We start from the raw sequence: 21,301 nt of genomic DNA, 5'->3' as shown, positions 1-21,301 counted from the left end.
CATAAGATCTAGTCAAATCATGTCATATGGTCTGGTAAAATAACGGCATAAGATTTAGTCAAATCACGTCATAAAAATTAGTCAAATCACGCCATAAGATCAAGTCAAATGATCTAGTCCGGCAATACTATATTCCGGAAAATACAGGAAAACACCGGAAAACAACCGGAAAACAACATTTTATACTGAATACCGGAAAACACCGGAAAACACACTAAATACCCTAAATACCGGAAAATATCCTAAATAGGTAACCCGGATACTGGCACCCAAAATAGGTAACCGGGAGCCGGGTCCTCGGTGTGCCTGGGTTAGGGTTAGGGTTAGGGTTAGTTTCCGGTTTATAGTATAGCCCTTCTCCGGGTTACCTATTTAGGGTGGTTTCCGGTATTTCGTGTGGTTTCCGGTATTTAGTGTTTTTCCGGTGTTTTCCGGTATTCAGTATAACATGTTGTTTTCCGGTTGTTTTCCGGTGTTTTTCGGTGTTTCCGGTATATAGTATAGCCCATCTAGTCAAATTACATAATATGAAAAATTAAGTTCTACTAACGGATGGAGATCTCTAGTTAGTATAATAACACTTTTGGACAGGATATCGAAATCATTTTTGTTATTTTTTGAATACAAACAAGTAATAAGGGTAACAGAAAATCCGAAGTACACAATGCAAAAACAAATAGTGATAACTTGTTGGGTTTTTTTAAATGGGGGTTTATTTTAGACAGTAATAACAGAAAACGGTGAGGTTATAAATGAGGTTTATAAATGAGGTGAGGTTTTTAAATGGGGGGGTTATTTTAGACAGTAATAACAGAAAACGGTGAGGTTATAAGAAAATTATATTTCACAAAACATAGCACGCGCGGACTTTAACAATTGGGCACGTTGTATTTGTGATCACAGTAGCCATTCGGGTTAAAGGCCAGATTAGGCCCACAAGGAAAAGCTTCTCCAACTCGTCGACCGGAATCACATTTATAGAACTTAGTACAATCAGTTGGGTCAGGTGTGAGATGCTTGCCGTTGCTACACTCATCGTCTGGTGGAGCGGGTACGTGTTCTGGTGGAATTGGTACATTCTCCGAAACACAGTTCAAGTCGGCCTGACTCCAGATCGTAGTAGGTGGACAGTTCTGTAGTTTGGCGACTCCGTTATCACATTGGTAAAATCTTTTGTTGTTGTTTGGATGCTCTAGATATTTTACAACATTTAGTGGACATCGGTCTGAAAATACAGTATTTGAACAGTTAAAATTAGCGACATCCATATTTTGTCATATTTATAGTCTTGATTATCACTATAGTGATACATTAAATGAGTTCCGTGTCTGAGTTCGCTGATAGGCTTGTTTTCCGATTAGGCCAAGATCAGAGCTGAGGAATTTGATTTGTTAATGCTTTGGAACATGATAACTTTAATTCGGGGAGAATGGTGAAACTTAGTGTATAGTTTTATTACATAGACGTTTGCTACTCAGGGTATGCCGAGTGATAAACAATTTGATTGGTCGAAGCTTTTTCAAAAGTAATTAGTGAGTGTCGTCTATTTATTTTGGAAAATGAAATGGGGTTTAACGTACTACGGTTCTATTCCGACTGCGCTAAGGAAGACGGACATAAGCTATACAGTGTGGTATGTGGGAAATTGTGCCCGGACGCGGCGCTACAGCCTACTCTTATATCGAAAACCAACTGTCAGGGGACCTTTAATGTGCAGGCCAATGTGTACACGGGGCCTCGGTTTTTCGTCCCATCCGTACAATTATACGTTATCCCTTGCCCTCGGTTATACAACACTGACAAGGAGGAACCGCGCCGGATAATCGCACTGAATTTTCTCGGCCAACGCCGGGGACCTCCGAGTTAACTAAGCCACGTGGTTCCCATTTACTGTGTGTTTGAGACGGAGGATATAATGAAATGAATAAAGTTTTATGGGGATTGACGCAGACTGGATTAATAAAAAAAAAGACGGACATACGCCATACAGTTTGCTATGAGGAATATTTTGCCCGGACAGCGGCACTACGGCCTATTCTTATATAGAATTCCAACTGTCAAGGGGTCTTTTGTGCGTACGTCAGTGTGTACACGTGGTCTCGTTTTTTCTGTCCAATCGGAACAACTATACGTTGTCCCTGGCCAGGTTACCCGTCCTGCACCACTGACAATGGGGAACTTTATCAACCAATACTGACTTCGAACACGGGACCTCCACGTTAGCGAGTGAACCTCTTACTCACTGAACCACCATATGTTTAAACATATATCAATGATACCATACCTCCACAGTCATCAGTATTACAGTCGATAGTTCTGTTCTCCAGACTAACGCCACTACAATCAGCACCTCCAAAATCAGGGGCGGGATTATTACACGTTCTTGATCTCCATTGGTCCATTTCGCCGGTACCACAGAGGGCGCTACATTCGTCATATTCTTCCCATTCAGACCAGTCAGACCAACCACCATTTACTGAAATCAGTTTAAAAAGAGTTTAACATAATCCTTTTAGTTTATAAAGAGAATTATGAGAATTGCAGTTGGCACGAATTTTGGTAAATATCAAAATCTGGGGGACATCTTGGTTTAAATAGAGAAATATAAGAAACTACAATTGGTACCAACTTTTTGTAAATATAAAAATCTGATGCTTTAACGAAATTTAACCAAGCCAGGATTTACTATGGTGCAATACTATCACTTGGTTTAGTAATGTATTCGACCGTTGTTGATCTTTGCCACAAACAAAAAAAAACCACAAACGATGCATCAAACTAAACATACATCCCGATAAAAGAGATAAATAGTGTTATTCAACTGATGTGTGGGGGGTTGGATGGCTGAATGGTTAGCGTGCGCGCGCTGTATCATAAAGTCTGTCATTGAGTCGACTCGCGTGGTTTCGAATCCCCGGTTGTACGTGGCAAGGAGTAGGTTCGCCTGTCCAACCTCGTGGGTTTTCTCCGGGTCCTCCGGTTTCCTCCCACTACTAAAGACCCCTACGCGCAAGCGAATTATGTAAATAAAATTAAACCATAATGTTAGTCCCGAAATGACCTAGTTTGTGTCGAGTGGACGTTAAACCCCATTTATCTCTCCCTCTCTCTCTCTCTCTCTCTCTCTCTCAACTGATGTAAGTTCTCAACGTGAAAGATGGATGCCTTCTCTATATCTGAATAATCCCAGCATTAAAAAATATACAAAAAAGTTAAAGAAACCAAACATGAAGTCACCAAGGCCATCTTGGAATTGTGACGTCGTATCAAACATAATCGTCGCCTCGAAGAAAAACAACAAGATGATTAGATAATCTATTTTGCTTTTGAAATTAATAACTTGTCATATTGGACACGGTGTTTTCAGATATGAAAGTTGAAGCCAACATGTGGTTCTTTCAGCGAGAGAGAGAGAGAGAGAGAGAGATGGGTTTAACATCCACTCGACACAAACTAGGTCATTTCGGAACTAACACGGTTCAATTTTATTTCAGTAATTCGCTTGCGCGTAGGGGTCTTTAACAGTGGGAGGAAACCGAGGGTTGGACAGGCGACCGTACTCCTTGTCACGTACAACCGGGGAATCGAAACCACGCCAGTTGACTCAATGACAGACGTTATGATACAGAGCGCACGAAACCAAGCCAGTTGATTCTATGACAGACGTTATGATACAGAGCGCCCGTGCTAACCATTCGGCCATCCACCCGCCCCCACCTGTTTAAGTAATCAATTTGATGTTTAAACAACAATAAAAGTAAAACCATTATATTTTATTCTGAATGAATTGCTTCTATGAAACTACCCAAGAGAGTTGTTATTTTACGTGTAACATTCGTGATTTTACTTAAAGATACACCGTGTAAAATATCGTTCCTCCCCAATGTCGCCTAACAGTCATAACCACTTGTTATCGACGTAGTCTCGAGTTTGTACGCGACAGGGAATATGATCGCCCGACACCCAGCATTGGAATAAAAACATACTTCAAGTAATCTCGATCTGGGCAAGAATTGATGTTACACTTCACTCATTCATTGTTTTCTTACCTGGACAAGACTGGGTGTTACATTCCACTTATTCATTTTCTTACCTGGACAAGGCTGGAGGTTACACTCAACTTCCTCAGTTGTAGTTGAGTCCCCTTGTCAAGTTAACGCACCATTAGACGGCGGCGGATTTGTGTAGGTTCTGTTCAAATTTCTAATACGACCTCATTTATTCATTTTTTTCTTACCTGGACAAGGCCGGGTGTTACAGTCAACTTCCTCAGTTGTAGTTGAATCACCTTGGCAAGTTAACCCGCCGTGGGCGGGAGAGGGGTTTGTGCAGGTTCTGGACAAAGTTCTAACTTGAATTCCAGGTCCACAAGTAGCCGAGCAAGCTGTTCTTCCCGTCTCTACATAGTCTGACCAACCACCATTAACGGCTTAAATAAATGAAATGAAATGTGGTTTAATACCATTACTACAGCACGAACCTTGTGCACGCGATCAAGGTGTGAAGCATTGGGATCATAAAAGTATGAACCGTTTCGATTTTCAGCTATCTTGGAACTTCCGTACCGGATTTAATCCACCTTTTCTAAAATAATTTAACAAATGCTACAGTTTCCTATAATTGTATGTTCATAATGTGGAGATATGCCATATATTTATATAATACTATTGTGTACAAAGACGGATTCGGCAGATATTGCAATTGCCTGTGAAATACTGTAGGATACTATGCGGTCATCGGGATTCATTATCATTTCCACAAATTCAGTTTCATAAAATGGCAAACTATAAGTTTAACATAAAAAAAATAGCCTGCAGAAATTAGACCAGTTAGTGATCGACCCATACAAGTCACTGACGTACCGAATTGAAAAAAAACAACTCGTGTATAAACTCATGTACTTACGACAGATTTTATAACATGTGGAAAGTACAGATCTGAAAGAAAGAAATATAAATCATATTTAAAGATAATTCCTCTCAAGAGTATTTATCGGGTGGTTATTCCCAATAAAAGAATAGCAAATTTGGTATATATGGAAAGTATAGACAGTCAATCTTACTAGAAAAATACTGGATTACACAAAAACACCCATGGGGCAAGCACTGGGCAAAGGTGTCCGGGTATCACTAACTTTCAACCTGACTTCTATCTGCCAGCATATTGAGGGAGCGGTTGGTATTTCTTGACCAAACATTGAGGGGTGTCAGCGTACCAAAGACTCATCAATTAAACGGCGTAAAAAGAAGTTGACAGAAAATAATTAAGAATTTACTCAGGCCTCAATATGTATGGTAAATGTACAATAAGTAGTGATAAATACATTCTGAAAAATGGACCCTCCCACAATGAAGTTAAGGTGACAGACATGGCGTCTAACAACAGTTGGGGGATCACGGTGACTAAGTGGGTAAGACGCTGGCTCGCTAGCCTGGAGGTCGGGTCTTCGATCCCTGTATTGGCCGAGAAAGTTCATCCAGATTTCCCGACATGGTTCCCCATTGTCAGTGATGCAGGCCGGAGGACCTGACAAGGGCAGATGTCTAGTTGTTTGGAACTTTTCCCGCCTAACACTTTTGGCGCACCCGAGTCCTCCAAGCTACGTACACATGCGTGCTGGTTGCCTGTGTCAGAAGCTCTGTATAAGAATCACAGCGTATGAAAATTGAATTACCTGTATTTAGAACATCGACTCCAGTTCAGCCATCCACAGGTGATTGTATATTTCTGTTGTGTATAGCAGGAATAGCTGCATCTACAAATATTACACAGTTATGATTCGCATGGGTTCTTTTTTTTTCACGGATCAAATTGATTACAGTTACATTACGTATACAATGAAAGATTTATTATTCATTGAAAACTTGAAGCGTTTATCGGCAAACCAAAAGGAACAAGTTGTGATTAAGTGCTAACGCCCACAAAGGGGTTTGGGTGGCCGAATTGTGACTCTTTCATTGAGTCAAGTGGCGTGGTATCGATTCCCCGCTTGTACGTGGGTTTTCTCCTGGTGCTTCGGGTTTCCTCTCACTGCTAAAGACCCCTACGTGCAAGCGAATTATTGAAATAAGACTGAACCATGTGTTAGTCCCGAAATGACCTAGTTTGTGTTGAGTGGACGTTAACCCCCATTTCTTTCTCTCCCTAACGCCCACTTTTGGGAATAACATATCCTAATAATTTGCCTGTAAGTACCTGGGATAGAAGCCACGCCATTTCACTCAATGATAGAGAAAGAGATCGGGTTTAACGTCCACTCGACACAAAACATGATTCAGAATTATTTCAATAATTCGCCTGCACGTAGGCGTCTTTAAATGTGTAAGGAAGCCCAAGGACACAGAGAAAACCCGAAGGTCATTCCATGACCGCTGAATTGGGATTGATTGTAAGTTGGAAAGGATAAAAGTTTTTGTAAGTGTAAAGTTAGAATAACCCACCACGGTCATAGGCGTACGACCCAGGGGGGCAGGGGTGCCAGCTGCCCCCCTAACTTTCGGGCAAGCTGACTATTCGGGCAACGGGTAAAGTGAAAAAAGAAATTTATTTCATCTACTTGGCAAAATAAAGTGCCCGAATCTAATAAAACACTATTTTTACGGGCTGGAATAGCAGTAAAACGCGTTTGCGGCCGTCAAATATTCCAAAAATTTTCTTGGGGGGGGGGGGCCTTACAAGGTCAGCTCCGCTTCTTCGCCTCTCGAAGAAAACCGGCGCCGCTGTCTGTAAACCTGAATTTCTTTCGGGCATTTCTAGTTTTGCTTCCCTGTCACCGAGCCCTAATAAAACACTAATTTTACTTATCTTTTAATTGAATATCCCACGAATTTGTACTGAGTTGACTATGGATTAAAACATTTTGTCTGGAGCCACTCTACTTTGTGCGACATTTTTCGGGCATCGATTATTATTTGTGAATGCAGCTGCAACAGTCTGATTGAATGGTCGGAATTCAAAATGGGATTTAGGTTAAAAAAAACATTGGATACTGTTGGAGTTGCTTACACGGGCTAGAATAGCAGAAAAAGCATATGCGGTGGTTAAATTTTCAAAATTTTCTGCGGGAGGGTGAGGCCTCCATACTCCGCGACGATTGATTGGTTGTTTGGAATTCGGGTCAGCCAGGTGGGCTATATTGGACCAAATTGAAGTTGCTGTATTCACAGGCTGGAATAGCAGGAAAACGCGTTTGCGGCAGTTAAATTTTCAAAATTTTCTGCTAACGGTCCCGTCTTCGTGAACTGTAAACGATTGATCTTTTGATTGGAATTCGAGTCAGCCATCTTAATTAGGCTTTAATAGACCACTTTGTTCAAGGACTGAAATAGCAGGAAAACGTGTTTGCAGCCGTCAAATATTCCAAAATTTTCTTTGGGGGGGGGGGGTCCATGCAAAGTAAGCTCTGCTTCTTGGCCTCTCGAGGAAGACCGACGCCGCTGTCTGTAAACCCGAAATTTTTTCGGCCATTTCGGGTTCTGCCCCCCCTCCCCCCTAACTGTCATCGAGCCGGTACGCCTATGACCACGGTTGGACTGCTTGTTCGGGGAGCTTTCTGGAATTTTTATTTTTGAAATTATTTATTAAAAACAGTGTATGTCAGAAACTAAGATGAAGTACTAGATAACAATGCTTATCACTGTCCCCCACACCCCACATAAAGCCTCAAAAACACTTGAAGTGATTAAAATGCGGTTTAACGTCCTACTGTTCTGCTCAGAAAAACACTTGAAAATAAATAAATCTAAATGTTTCACTAAAAACTAAACTTTTTACTGTCCCCTTAATGTAATAAAAGGGTGTATTCTCCAGAAGCCGTGTTTTTAAGACTTCCTCGCAAAGACAGGGGCAACTCATTCCAGTTTTATGAGACTGTTAAATTTTAAAGCATAAACATGTAAAACTATATATTAGAAAATATTTATAGCCTTTGAAACGAAAACAATTTGACAAGCCACATAAACGGCTTATATCTTAAAGCAAATAAATAATTTTTTTCTAAATTCAATATTTGGTTTTTTATTAAGTCTTAAAACGAAAATAAATGGGGTTTAACGTACTACTGTTTTGGACCGACTGGATTAAGAAGACGGGCATAATGCGGCAAAACGGCCTAATCATATTTCGAAATGAAATGAAATTGGGCTTAACGTCCTACTTTTTTACACCGAGTGGAATAATGAAAACGGGCATACGCAGTGCAATGTGTGCTATAAACCTCAGAATGCCTCGTTCGGCATTTTTGTCCAGGCGTGGCAAAAACGTGGTAAAAACAAAATGCCACGTTTGTCTGGAGTTCCAAAACGTATTTATTTTAAATTGCCATGTTTTTGGGACGAGGTGTTTTGTCCAGAACTAGGCTTCTTACAAGGTTGGATACACGATTTTTCAAAAGGGTTGGGGGTGGGGTTCAGCCAAACCAAAGTCTCATCGAGCGTATCGAGGACAGCAAAATATTATTTGGTGACACATTCAAGCGATTGTGTACAGACAAAAATACAATGCAAAGTCGACTAGAAATGACATTCGTTGCATAAAAAGAGTTTGTTACATTCTTTGTTGCAGTTTCATATATTCACACAATATTTCCAACAAAGAGATGTGAGAAATGAAAAACAACCAAGTTCAAAGCGGAGCGAAATCAATAATTGTATTTTAGGCACAATTTATGTTTATATAATGGCATGCAAAGTGAACATATATTATAGGGGTTTTCGATCAAATGGAGAGTTGAAGGGAAAATAAACATAGAAATTTTAAATATAAGTTGATTTAATAAGTAGTTATTTAGTTCAAAATATAAAAATTGTATTTTAAAATTTCTTCAATCATAAAAAAAATTCAAGTTACAATATGCCAGAGGGTGGGCGGGCGTCATTGAAACTTTTAACTTTTGCCCAGGGAAGCCACATAGGCTTGTAAGGGTCCTGTACCCCATTCATTCTCTGTTATAATAAATACCTACAGAAATTACTGGGCAATATGGTGACCCTAAGTTGTAGTTGAAACACCTGGGCAACTTAACCCACCGTTAGACGATGACAAATTGGTGCAAGTTCTGATCAAAGTTCTAATTTAAGTCCTCAGTAAGGCCGGCGGAAGCAATTTTTGATTGGGGGGGGGGGGCTACCATCCTAGGACTTTAGGCTTGGGTCCAGGGTCTCCTTACCCAGGGATCAGTATTGAGCATAACAGGTTTTTCTTCTGAAAGTCATCGTTCTAGAAGTCTCTTTGTATCTAACGGCATAATTACGGCATAGACCGGAGGCTCAGCGTGGGGGGGGGGGGGGGGGGTGTCCACCAAATGGGCACAAAACCAGACCCAACTTTTCTAGAGTGAAATTTTGCGTAGAATACGATGCCGAGTGGTAATCAGTCCGCCGTTGGGGCGTTTTCGAGATATTCGGGGTCAAATGTCAAATGAGTTCATTTGCACTGAAAGTGAATGCGCAGTCCCACCCCTGCGCCGAGCCTCCGGTCTATGCCGTAATTATGCCGTTAAAAACAAAGAGACTTCTAGAACGATGACTTTCAGAAGAAAACTCTGTTATGCTCAATACTGATCCCTTGGTAAGGAGACCCTGGACCCTAGCCTAAAGTCCTAGGATGGTACCCCCCCCCCCCCGCGCTGAGCCTCCAGACTAGCAGTAACCTGGAGAAAAGAGTACTTGCGGCCAAATTATCCCCCCCCCACTCCACTCCGCCGGGCCTGCTCAGGTCATTTTTCCTATCAAAGATAAATGTCCATGAGCAGTAGAGACTAAGCAGCTTTACATATTAGTAAGCGCTTTCATTATCCCCGGTTAGTTAAACCCGATTTCATTTCATTTTACATACTGGTATACAAACGGATTTAAAAATCACATAACTATCTTGCAAGTCTGCTGAACTGTTCGTACATACATGCCAGTGTTCTGGTGAAACGTCCCCCTCCCCCAAATTCACAATGTACAATATCATCAGCAATGTGATCACCGAGGCCCGGGGTTCGATCCCGGTGTTGGTCGAGAACGTTCACCGGGAAGGACAGTGTCTATCGCTAAGGTGGAACGAAAAACCAAGGTCTCGTGTACACGTTGATGTGCACGTAAAAGAACCCTAGATAGTTGGATTTCGATATAAGAGTACGTGACCAACATTTCCCTCATAGCACACTGTATGGCGTACGCCCGTCTTCATTAGCACGCTAAACTCCATTTCATTTAATTTCTTAAAGATACATTATGGGAGATTCGATAACGAGTTGGCAGTTCTCACTATAATAGTTAAAAACTAGATAATGTAACGGCAATTTGCTGACAATTTCATTCAAATTGATCCACTATGAACCGAGAACAAAGCGATTGAATTTCCGCCTAGCTTTGATCATCATTACTAAAGTCAGTACGATAAACAGCATAGTCTCGATTATCCATTTAATCTTTAAATCGTGAAGGAAAATTATGCAGTAAATCGGCCTCACAATCCACTGAAGATCGGAGGCTAGCGATGCCATCTAGAGTTGATTATGGTCTGGATAGGTTAATTAATGTCTAATTAATAATTTAGATTACATTTCAGGCCTAAAGAAAGACCTGCAATAGACAGATTTAGCTCTTGCATAATGTATGTTTAAATTTTAGGTTTTAAAAGAATGTGTTCGGGAACTTACGTTGATGCTGATGTTTCATCAAACTTAACAGCAACCACAAGACAGCACACAAGAACCAAGTGGATAGACAACTTCATAGTTTAACAGTTGGTTGAAAGCCTCCAATGCTCAACGTGAATTGATTGAATTCTTTAATTTGATTTACCTTTTATATTACAACGTTAACATGGGATGTATTAATCTAGATAATTTATGGCCTTGTTTTACGGGATTTGGTATGACTTTATTGTTTTCATTGTTGTGGATTTATTATATTTTTGTGCTTCGTGGCGGCTATACAAACATTATTTTATAATTTTATGGTCAACGTCTAGACTTATCTAATAATAAGTGTAGGGGGAATGCATCGTACACAAAACAAATCTACGGACAAGACACGCTACGCAGAAATCACAAACTTATATATTAGATTAAGTGAATGGATCCGGGGGGCCAGCTGTAAACGTCCAATGCGCTGTACATCTCCCCTCCTAAGTTTTTGGATAAACTTACAGAAACAAAAACTTATTTATACATTAGAGGAAAAGAAGAAACATTTCAATTTATACATACTTATCTCCCCCTACCATTAAAAACTAAAAATAGAAATACCAAATCTAGGTATTAAATTGAGAGAAACACATCATATGTACTATGTGAAAACAAAGAATTATATTTGATAAATGTTCAAATGTTTTAGTTTTTAATGTCAGTCTTGAAAACGGGATGTTAACTTTATTACACGTTTTGACAAAGAATTATATTTGATAAATGTTCAAATGTTTTAGTTTTTAATGTCAGTCTTGAAAACGGGATGTTAACTTTATTACACGTTTTGACTTCCTTAAAGAAATACTATCACCAGGGTGTGAATTATTCTCATTTACCATACTTTTGTTAATTTCAGCATTTGGCAGTTTATTTATGTGAAAACGATTTCGTCGAAAGTTGCCCGTTGAAGTTCCATTCGCATAAGAACGAGGAGAAACTTGTCGCATGACAACACCTTTTTTCATTTCTGACTTTTAAAAATACTGAATCGCCTTCACACAATTTTGGTAGATTTTTCACTGAATGTCTTTTATCAAAATTGACTTTTTGTTGTTCGCGTAATTTATGTTCACATGACTTTAGCTTATTCACATCAACCAATTTGCGCTGTAACTGTGATGATATGACAGGTAGTTTGGAATTAAGGCTTCGTCCTATTAGTAATTCTGCAGGACTGTATCCATTACGTAAGGGTGCATTTCTGTAATTTAAAAATGCTATATATGGATCTTTATTGTCCATAAGTTGTTTTGCGGTTCTGACAGCTCGTTCAGCTTCCCCATTTCCAGAGCTATGTAGTGGACTGCTTGTTTGATGATTAAATCCATAACATTTCGCGAAATAAGCAAATTCTGCAGAGGAGTACTGGGTACCATTATCACTAATTAATAGTTCAGGTATTCCGTGATGGGTAATCACGTTATATGAAGTTAGGCTTGCGAGTTTTGCTACTTCAATATAACGAGAAAAGTAATCTACTACAAGTAGGTAATGTGCACCTTGAAATTCAAACAGATCAGATGCAAGTTTACACCATGGTCTTGAAGGGAAGTCTGTAGGATTCAACGGTTCAAGTTTATTTATAGCTTTCGCAGAACACACATCGCAGTTCTTAATAAAGTCACAAATACTCTTGCTAATGCCTGGCCACCAAACGGCAAGTTTAGCTAACTCACGGCACTTTGTAATGCCAAGTTGTCCTTCATGGATGTTACCCAAGATATCAGTTTGTAAGGGTTGAGGGATTACAATTCTGGATCCACAAATTAATAAATTGTCATTTATAGAAATCTCATTTCTGTATTTACGGCAGGGTTTTACGGCAGGATTACCATTTTAATTTCTCGAGGCCAACCATGCATGCAATGGGAATACAATTGTTTACACACATCATTATTTAACTGTTCAGTGAGGATCTTTTGCAAACGTTTGTTTGAGGAGGGAAAATTTGACACAACTAAGTTTACATATGACGTAACAGAATTCTGGAAATCAATATCGTTTTCAGTCGGTTCAGGGCCCTTATTCACGAAAACTTAAACTAAGTTACAACCGAAATTTTAAGAAATACTGCAACTTCATTGGATATATGCAAATTTATTTTACTGGTCAGCCAATCGAATTGCAGTATTTCTTAAAATTTCGATTGTATCTTAGTTTAAGTTTTCGTGAATAAGGGCCCAGACCTTGGGGCTCTTGATGAACAATCGGCTGTGGATAAATTCTTACCAGCAACATGAACTATCGAATATTAATAACGCATAAGTCGCATTCTGTATCTCTGTATGCGAATTGGTAGATTAGTTAGATCTTTAGTTCCTAATAATGAAACTAAGGGTTTGTGATCGGTTTCTATAATAAACTTTGGTAAGCCAAGTAGTTAATCTTCAAACTTTTCACATGCCCAAACTGTCGCGAAGGCTTCCTTATCAATCTGGGGGTATTTTTGCTCAGTGTTCGTCAAACTACGCGATGCGTACGCAACGGGTTTCCATCCACTTGAATGTCGTTGTAGTATGACAGATCCATGAATCGGCACTCACTATAGTTTCCAATTCCTGATTATACAGACTTAAAACTGGACTGTTGGTTAAAGCTTTTATGATTGCTCGAAATGATTCTTCCTGGGGTGTGTCCCATATCCACAATGAACCAGAACGAAGTAAAGCTCGCAAAGGTTTTGTAACAGCAGCCAAGTTTTCTATAAACTTCGACCGCTGATTGACCATTCCCAAAAGTCGCCTTATGTCACCAACATTTTTAGGTTGTGGGAAATTTTTGATGGCGGATATTTCGCCATAGTCTGCTTTGATTCCATCGATACTGACTACTTGTCCTAGAAATCCGATCTCTGAAGTACGCCACTGACATTTTGATTTATTCAAAGTAAGTTTATGTTTACGAAGTCTATGAAGAACAAGATTAAGATTCTTGTCATGCTCAGCATATGATGACCCGTACACAACAATATCATCCATGAGACAGGCTACTCCATTAAGGCCTTGTAATAATCTGGACATGCGCTTCATGAAATGTTCAGGACCACTGGAAATCCCAAAGGGTAGTCGGTTGTAACAGAATCGACCATAGGGACTCATGAAAGTAGTGAGGAGGGCTGACTTCTCAGTCACAACCTCTGATTTGACGCTACTGCTCACGTGTCTGTAGATAACATAGCTATTAGTTCGGGAATTGTAAAGGAATACGAGTAGCCTACAACTAAATAGCCTATGTTACAGTGAGAAACATTATACGCGTTCGAAAGAACTGAGGTGTATTGACTACAAAATTAGGGTATAATATGTCCTAATTACCATTAATAAAAACAGAGAAAAAACAATACTGAATACAAAAAAGTAAACGGAGAAAGCGCGAAAAACATTCCAAGCCCTTTAAAAACTGTTTACATTAATTTTTTCTCCCTCCCACCGTCTCCATAAGAACATAAAAATAATGCGCCTTTCAATTTAAGCTAAATATATTTTGTCTCACACCATTTCCGTATGACTAGATATATATTGTGAACTTTAATTAAAGATACATATGGGAGATTAGATAGAGAGCTTGTAGATCTCACTATCATAGTTAAAAACTAAATAATGTGAAGGGAATTTGCTGAAAATTTCAGTCAAATTGATCCACTCTGAACCGAGATTTTAACGATTGAATTTTGGGTCTAGCCTCGATCATTATCACTAAAGTCAGTACGACAAAAAAAACATAGTCTCCATTATCCATTTTTTGATTTAATTATCTAGAGCGTTAAGCAGCAGATATGATTCTAATGCAGAAAATATCGCTGGCTAGTCCTATGGAAGTATAACGTTGCCAATATTATTTCATTGTTCACGGTGCAAACTGCAAATGTCAGTAGTTGAAAATACGTATTTTAGTTTTACAATTTGCAATTTCCATTGCTCAGCAATACCAATGTCACGGTGTTAAAATACAGAATACACTTTTCAATAATACAAAATACAGTATAATAGTTATTTTGCACATTAACTTCTGCATTCTGCATTTTGCATAATAGACAAATGCATAATAGAACCTTGCATAGTAGAACATATACCTTATATGGGATCTACGACGAACGTCATTTGTATACGGAAAAAAGTCCGGACTATGACGGAAATTAATGATTTACGCGATAAAGCCATAAGGTCACCCGGATTCGAAATGAAGTTAGCACACATATTCATAAATAATAAATAATAATAATATGTCCATTTATATAGCGCCAAATCCACAAATCGTGCTCATAGCGCATACAACTATACAAAAGTCTTTTGGCTCTATGTTTTTTGTTCTTGGTTTTTATTTTTTTTTTTGGGGGGGGGGGTTGAAAAGATGAGTTTTTAATCGAGATTTGAAGATTGATAAAGAAGTCACAAAACGGAGATCAACTGGAAGTGCATTCCATCTTTCAGCGGCAGCAACAGCAAACGCTCTTTGTCCTAGCGCCAATCAACCCTGGATATAATTATCACGAAAATAATTGTTACCTTTATATTAGAAAACGACATATTGATGCAAAGTATATATGTTATAGACCCCCCCCCCCCCCCTCATGAAAAAAAAACCTATTACCGTAAACATAAAAAAATATCACACACAAGGCTAACAGAGCACGCAGAAAAGGGGTACATCCACGTTGCATCAAAACGCACCGAAACCAGCTTTGGTGGCAAAATGTTTTTTTGTTTCATGGAATCAAGGGATGAATAAACTACTAGAATACGAAATTTCAGAAGCTTCCTATGCTGGCTTTTAGAGAAGTATCACCGTAAACATACTAAAACCATGGGGGAATCGGGTTACGGTAGGCTCATCGCTCACGCAATAACTTCTAATATAGCTTTGGTGGCTCTAAGATCTTTATTTCACCAAATCGACAGATGGATAAGATATGAACAGGCCAATTTTCATTTACTTTCTATGTTGGTGTATCGAGTTATGCCACCGAAAATTTCCTAACACCCGGATTCGAGGCGGGATTCGTGGGTACAAAAAACAAAGGGTAAGACCACGCTGCATCAAAAAGCACCCAAACCAGTTTCGGTGGCAAAATGTTGTTTGTTTCACGGAATCAAGGGATGAATAAACTACTAGAATACAAAAATCCAGAAGCCTCCTATGCTGGCTTTTCGAGATATATTACCGTAAACGTACTAAATATGTGACGGAATTGGGTAAGGGTAGGTTCGCTGCGCACGCAATAACTTCTAAACTAGCTTTGGTGGCTCCAAGAACTTTATTTCACCAAATCGACAGATGCATAAGGTATAAACATGCCAAATTTCATTAACTTTCTATGTTGGAGTATCGAGTTATACCACCGAAAAGTTCCCAGCACCGGATTCGAGGCGGGTTCGTGGGTACAATAAACAAGGGGTACGCCCACGTAGCATCAAAAAGCACCCAAACCAGCTTTGGTGGCAACATGTTTTGTATTTCACAGAGTCGAGGGATGAATAAACTACGAGAATACAAAAATTCAGAAGCCTTCTATGCTGGCTTTTGGCGATATATTACCGTAAACGTACTAAATATGTGGGGAAACTAATTAGGGTAGGCTCACTGCGCACACAATAACTTCTAAACTAGCTTTTTATTTCAACAAATTTTCTTTGGAGGGGGGGTCTATTACATATTATTATATACTTGGCATTAATATGTCTTAAAATTTTATTTTCTAATATAAAGGTAACAATTATTTTCGTGATAATTATATCTAGGTTTTTATTGGCACTAGGAATAAGTGTGCTAACTTCATTTCGAATCCGGGTGCTAGAATACTGGTGAGAGATTCCGCTCGGTTACCCAAAAAAGGGGTTTTAGCAGGGGCGTCGTGCAAAAAATTTTTTTAGGGGGGGCCCAACTTTCTGCAAATGTGTTCATGGTAAGTTAAATTTACTGGCTGCGGAGAGTGTTGGCGGTAGCGCCGCCCACATCGAATGCAGTAGGCATGACCTGCAAGGGGGTTACGGGGGGGGGGGGGGGACAGGTCTTCTGTCTTAATAATATCAATAAAAATATTTTTATTTCACTGAGAATTTGGGGGGGGGGGGGGGCTGGGCCACTGGGTTTTAGAGATCTGTCAATTAAATAAGATATTCAAGTTAATTTTTGTCAAGAAATTGATTCACTTGAAATATCGGTTTTTTTTACCGATGAGAACAAATAAGAATAGTCTCGTTAAACCAGACTATTATCTTTCAGTATCCTCTAATCGTCTAACTGATTACATTATAAAGCCTGGACGTTGAAGACTAACAAAATCGAGTACTGTCCCCTTCTAATGACCTCGACCTTATGATGTATCGCGTAAAACTGAAAATATACAATCCATTGCTAATGAATTCGGAATAATTTTACAGAAAGAAAAAATTAAGATTTTGGGAATCTATTTCACAAATGATAAATGTTTAAGCAATAAATACAACTATGAAGAAAGGATTTCGGATATCAAAACAATACTGAATAGGTGGAAAAAAAGAAATTTAACATTAATAGGCAAAATCCAGGTTATAAAAACGTTCTGTATCTCTAAAATACTGTACCCAACATTAACGATAAATATTCCAGAGTATATCATTTCAAAGTTTAATACGATTATATATAACTACCTGTGGTCAGGCCCAGATAAAATAAAACGAAATGTTATTTCCCAACAATTTGAAATGGGGGGTTTAAATATGATAAACATTAATGAATTGTTGAAAAGCCAGAGTATCTTTTGGATAAAAAAAATATACTCCGAACAAGAACAACCATGGAAAATTATTTACGAACATATCCTACAAAATCAGAATGGATATTTAATACCGTTATCTAACTTCAATATTAGAGACATTATCTCGACACCCTTTTATACAAATCTATTTCAAAACTGGTATAACATATACACGTGCTATATTGACGGATTGGTTCCCTTAAGAAATCAATTGATTTGGAATAACCATAATCTAAGAATTAACAATAAGTCTTCAATCAAGAATATATTAATTAACGATAACATTTTATTTGTTGAGGATATCGCAGACATCAATCTTTCCAAATATGATAATGATCTTATCAAGTTAATGGAGATCAATCAAATTTTGGTTAACATTAAAAAGGTAAAGGAAACAATATCGGAAACGGAATACAGTTGGAATACTAAAATTTTTGACAATAGATTAAATGTAAATTTGGATAATTTTTTAGAAAAATTATACAAAAAAAATATATCAAATATAACCTCAAAAGACATTTATAAAAAACTTGTACAAAAGAACTACACAAAACCACCAGCTATTGCCAGGTGGGAAAAAAATTATAGTATTGCCCTAGAAGAAGACCAAGTTAAACACATTTTTACACAGATACGAAGAATAACTAGAGATTCAAAAATGGTGACATTTCATTTTAGATATATACACCATGTAATTTACCTTAACGATCGATTATATAAAATGAAATTATCTAACTCATTACTGTGTGATTTTTGTAATTCTACAATTGAAAATATCGATCATCTCTTCATTCAATGCGAATATGCTCAATTAGTATGGCAGAAACTACATGAAATATTAATCTATAATAATATATATATTAATCTTACTAGTATAATTAAACACTTAGGTATAATTATACATGAGAATTTAAAAAATGAAAAAGAATTAAATACTGTTAATTTACTTATATTGTTATCAAAATACTATATCTACTCATGTAAGGTCAAAAAAAGTGTTCCAAATACCAGAAGTTATACTTCATACATCGAAATGAAAACTAAGATAATATACAACACAGAAGACGGACACAACATCCTGAAGATAAAACAAAATCATTAAAAATATTTATTCATATATATAATATACATTTCGTTATGTTCTCTATATAGGTAATATTTATTCAATCCTAGTTTTTAGATTATCTACAGATTTATATTTATACTTATATTCATGATTTATATATGCATGTTTTATATATATGTATATGTATGTTGTTGGTTAATAAACTGGGTTTTTTTTTAAAAAAAAAAAAAAAAAAAAAAAAAAAGTAAATCATTAATTTCCGTCATAGTCCGGATTTTTTCCGTATGCAAATGACGTACGTCGTAGATCCCATATAAGGTATATGTTCTAGTATGCAAGGTTCTATTATGCATTTGTCTATTATGCAAAATGCAGAATGCAGAAGTGTAATAACTATTATACTGTATTTTGTATTATTGAAAAGTGTATTCTGTATTTTAACACCGTAACATTAGTATTGTTGAGCAACGGAAATTGCAAATTGTAAAACTAAAATACATATTTTGAACTACTGACATTTGCAGTTTGCACCGTGAACAATGAAATAATATTGGCAACGTTATCCTTCCATAGCTAGTCATGCCATCAAGCGTTGATTATGGTCTGGATAAGTTAATTAATGTATAATTAATAATTTAGATAACATTTCAAGCCTAAAGAAAGTCCTGCAATAGACGGATTTAGCTCTTGCATAATGTATATTTAAAGAGGCATAATGTATGCAATTTTTCACTGAAACAAAACCGACGTTGTGAGGATGCAATGACTACCAATAACACCATGTAGAAATCTGTCACTTATATATTGTTTGTTATCTATATATTTTCCCACTGAGGCCCAACACAGTCCATGTATTTTTGTAAAGTTGTATGAGAAAGAATTGACAACTTTAATAACTCTTTCACTTTTCTGAACATTTTGTTCGATCACGAATCGACAAATATAGCCTTGATTACCCAGGCAATATTTAGTTCTATGTTTTTGGTCATAAGATCTAGTCAAATCACGTCATATGGTCTGTTAAAATAACGGCATAAGATCTAGTCAAATCACGTCATATGCTCTGGTAAAATAACGGCATAAGATTTAGTCAAATCACGTCATAAAACTTAGTCAAATCACGTCAAATGATCTAGTCAAATCACGTAATATGAGAAATTAAGTTCTACAAACGGATGGAGATCTCTAGTTAGTATAATAACACTTTGGACAGGATATCAAAATTATTTTTGTTATTTTTTGAATACAAACAAGTAACATAAAATCCGAAGTAAACAATGCAAAAACAAATGGTGATAAGTTTTTTATAGCGTCTTTAAAAACGTTTTTGTTTAAAGAATATTACAACCAATTCTAAATGTTTAGCAATGTTGAAATAATTTACTTCAACATTCTACCAACAACATTGTAAAGCGCGTTGAGATTTTATTTGTATATTGTAATGCGCTATATAAGAATAAATTATTATTATTATTATTAAGTGTATTGGTATACTGCACTTGCATTGATGTAAAATATCTAAATTTAAAAACCAAGTTATACTAAAGACTCCCGTCTTCATTATCCCAGTCGGAGCTGAACAGTAGGACGTTAAACTCCATTTATACTAAAGACAACTATTTATCCATAGCCATCACCATGTAATCTAGAATTTGTAATGGTTACATTTTATTCTTTATTTCATTTCCGACTAGACCAAATACTTAAATCTTTATGTGTAAAAATATATTTGAATAGCAATGAGTCCAAACGAATTAAGTAGCTGTCAAGGTAAATCGTCAAGGTAATATTATATCGGTTTTTTCTGTGTTTCAAAAATAATAATAATCATTCTTTTATTCGTACAAAGATTCTAAGAAGGAGATATAACTAAACATCTATGTATAGTGAACAGGAATTACAAAATCATTATTCTGTACACAGAAAGTTTATAATGTCAAAACTTACGTTGATGCTGATGCTTCTTCAATCTTAACAGCAACAACAATACAACACACAAGAACCAGTTGGTTGAATACTTCCATTGCTCAACGTGAAATGATTGAATTCGTTAATTTTATTTACCTTTATATTCTAAAATGAATAGGGGCGTATCTTTTTGCCTTTTTTGGATTTCCCGTCTCAATCATAGTATATACCTTAAAGTGACTTTGGTATGAAGATTTCTACTAATTCGTTAATATGCTATGGGGGACATTTTGCCCGGTCTACTCTTATTTCGAATTCCAAATGCCAAGGATTCTTTTACGTGCACGTCAACATAACCTCGGCTTTCCATATCATCCGACGACTAGACAATGTCTTGAATGGCTGCCCTTTAATGTGCTCTGTGTTTTTGTACTATTTATTCAAGTATCCTGATCAGTTGTCTACTGGAATTTGTATTGTGCATAATTATATATAATGTTATAGCGAATCTGTGATTGTGAAATTTATGCATATATTATATGAAAAACTATTGTAACGCACTTTTCTCAGACATATATAAATGAAATGAAATGAAATGGGGTTTAACGTCCTACTGTTCTGCTCCTAACCTGGGCTAATGAAGACAGGCATACGCCATACAGTGTGCTATGAGGGAAATTTTGCCCGGACAGCGGCACTACGGCCTACTCTTATATCGAATTCCAACTGTCAAGGGATCTTTTACGTGCACGCCAATGTGTACACGGGACCTCGGTTTTTCGTCCCATCCGAACGACTAGACAGCTTTCCTTGTCAGCCCCTCCGTCCTGCATCACTGACAAGGGAGAACCACGCCGGAAAAACCGGATGAACTTTCTCGGCCAATGCAGGGATCGAACACCCGACCTCCAGG

At 37.5% G+C, this 21,301-nt stretch overlaps 1 protein-coding gene across 2 annotated transcripts; it reads right to left on the bottom strand.

The window, feature by feature from the left end:
* Window positions 1-824: 824 nt before the first annotated feature.
* LOC126826948 (coadhesin) lies at window positions 825-20,518 on the bottom strand. 2 transcript variants are annotated; one of them, XM_050556108.2, is made up of 6 exons: window positions 20,428-20,518; window positions 5,675-5,755; window positions 4,906-4,937; window positions 4,238-4,429; window positions 2,285-2,476; window positions 825-1,225 (listed from the first exon to the last, which is right to left on the bottom strand). In XM_050556108.2, exons 1-6 carry the CDS (start codon window positions 20,502-20,504, stop codon window positions 870-872), a joined length of 930 nt encoding a protein of 309 aa, XP_050412065.1. In that variant the 5' UTR covers window positions 20,505-20,518; the 3' UTR covers window positions 825-869. The 2 variants fall into 2 exon arrangements, with proteins under 2 accessions (XP_050412065.1, XP_050412074.1); XM_050556117.1 differs by lacking the exon at window positions 20,428-20,518 and adding an exon at window positions 10,649-10,756.
* Window positions 20,519-21,301: the final 783 nt, after the last annotated feature.

Source organism: Patella vulgata, chromosome 1 (genome assembly GCF_932274485.2).
Source record: "Patella vulgata chromosome 1, xgPatVulg1.2, whole genome shotgun sequence".
NCBI lineage: Eukaryota > Metazoa > Mollusca > Gastropoda > Patellidae > Patella > Patella vulgata.
This window is presented reverse-complemented; position numbering and strand designations above follow the sequence as displayed.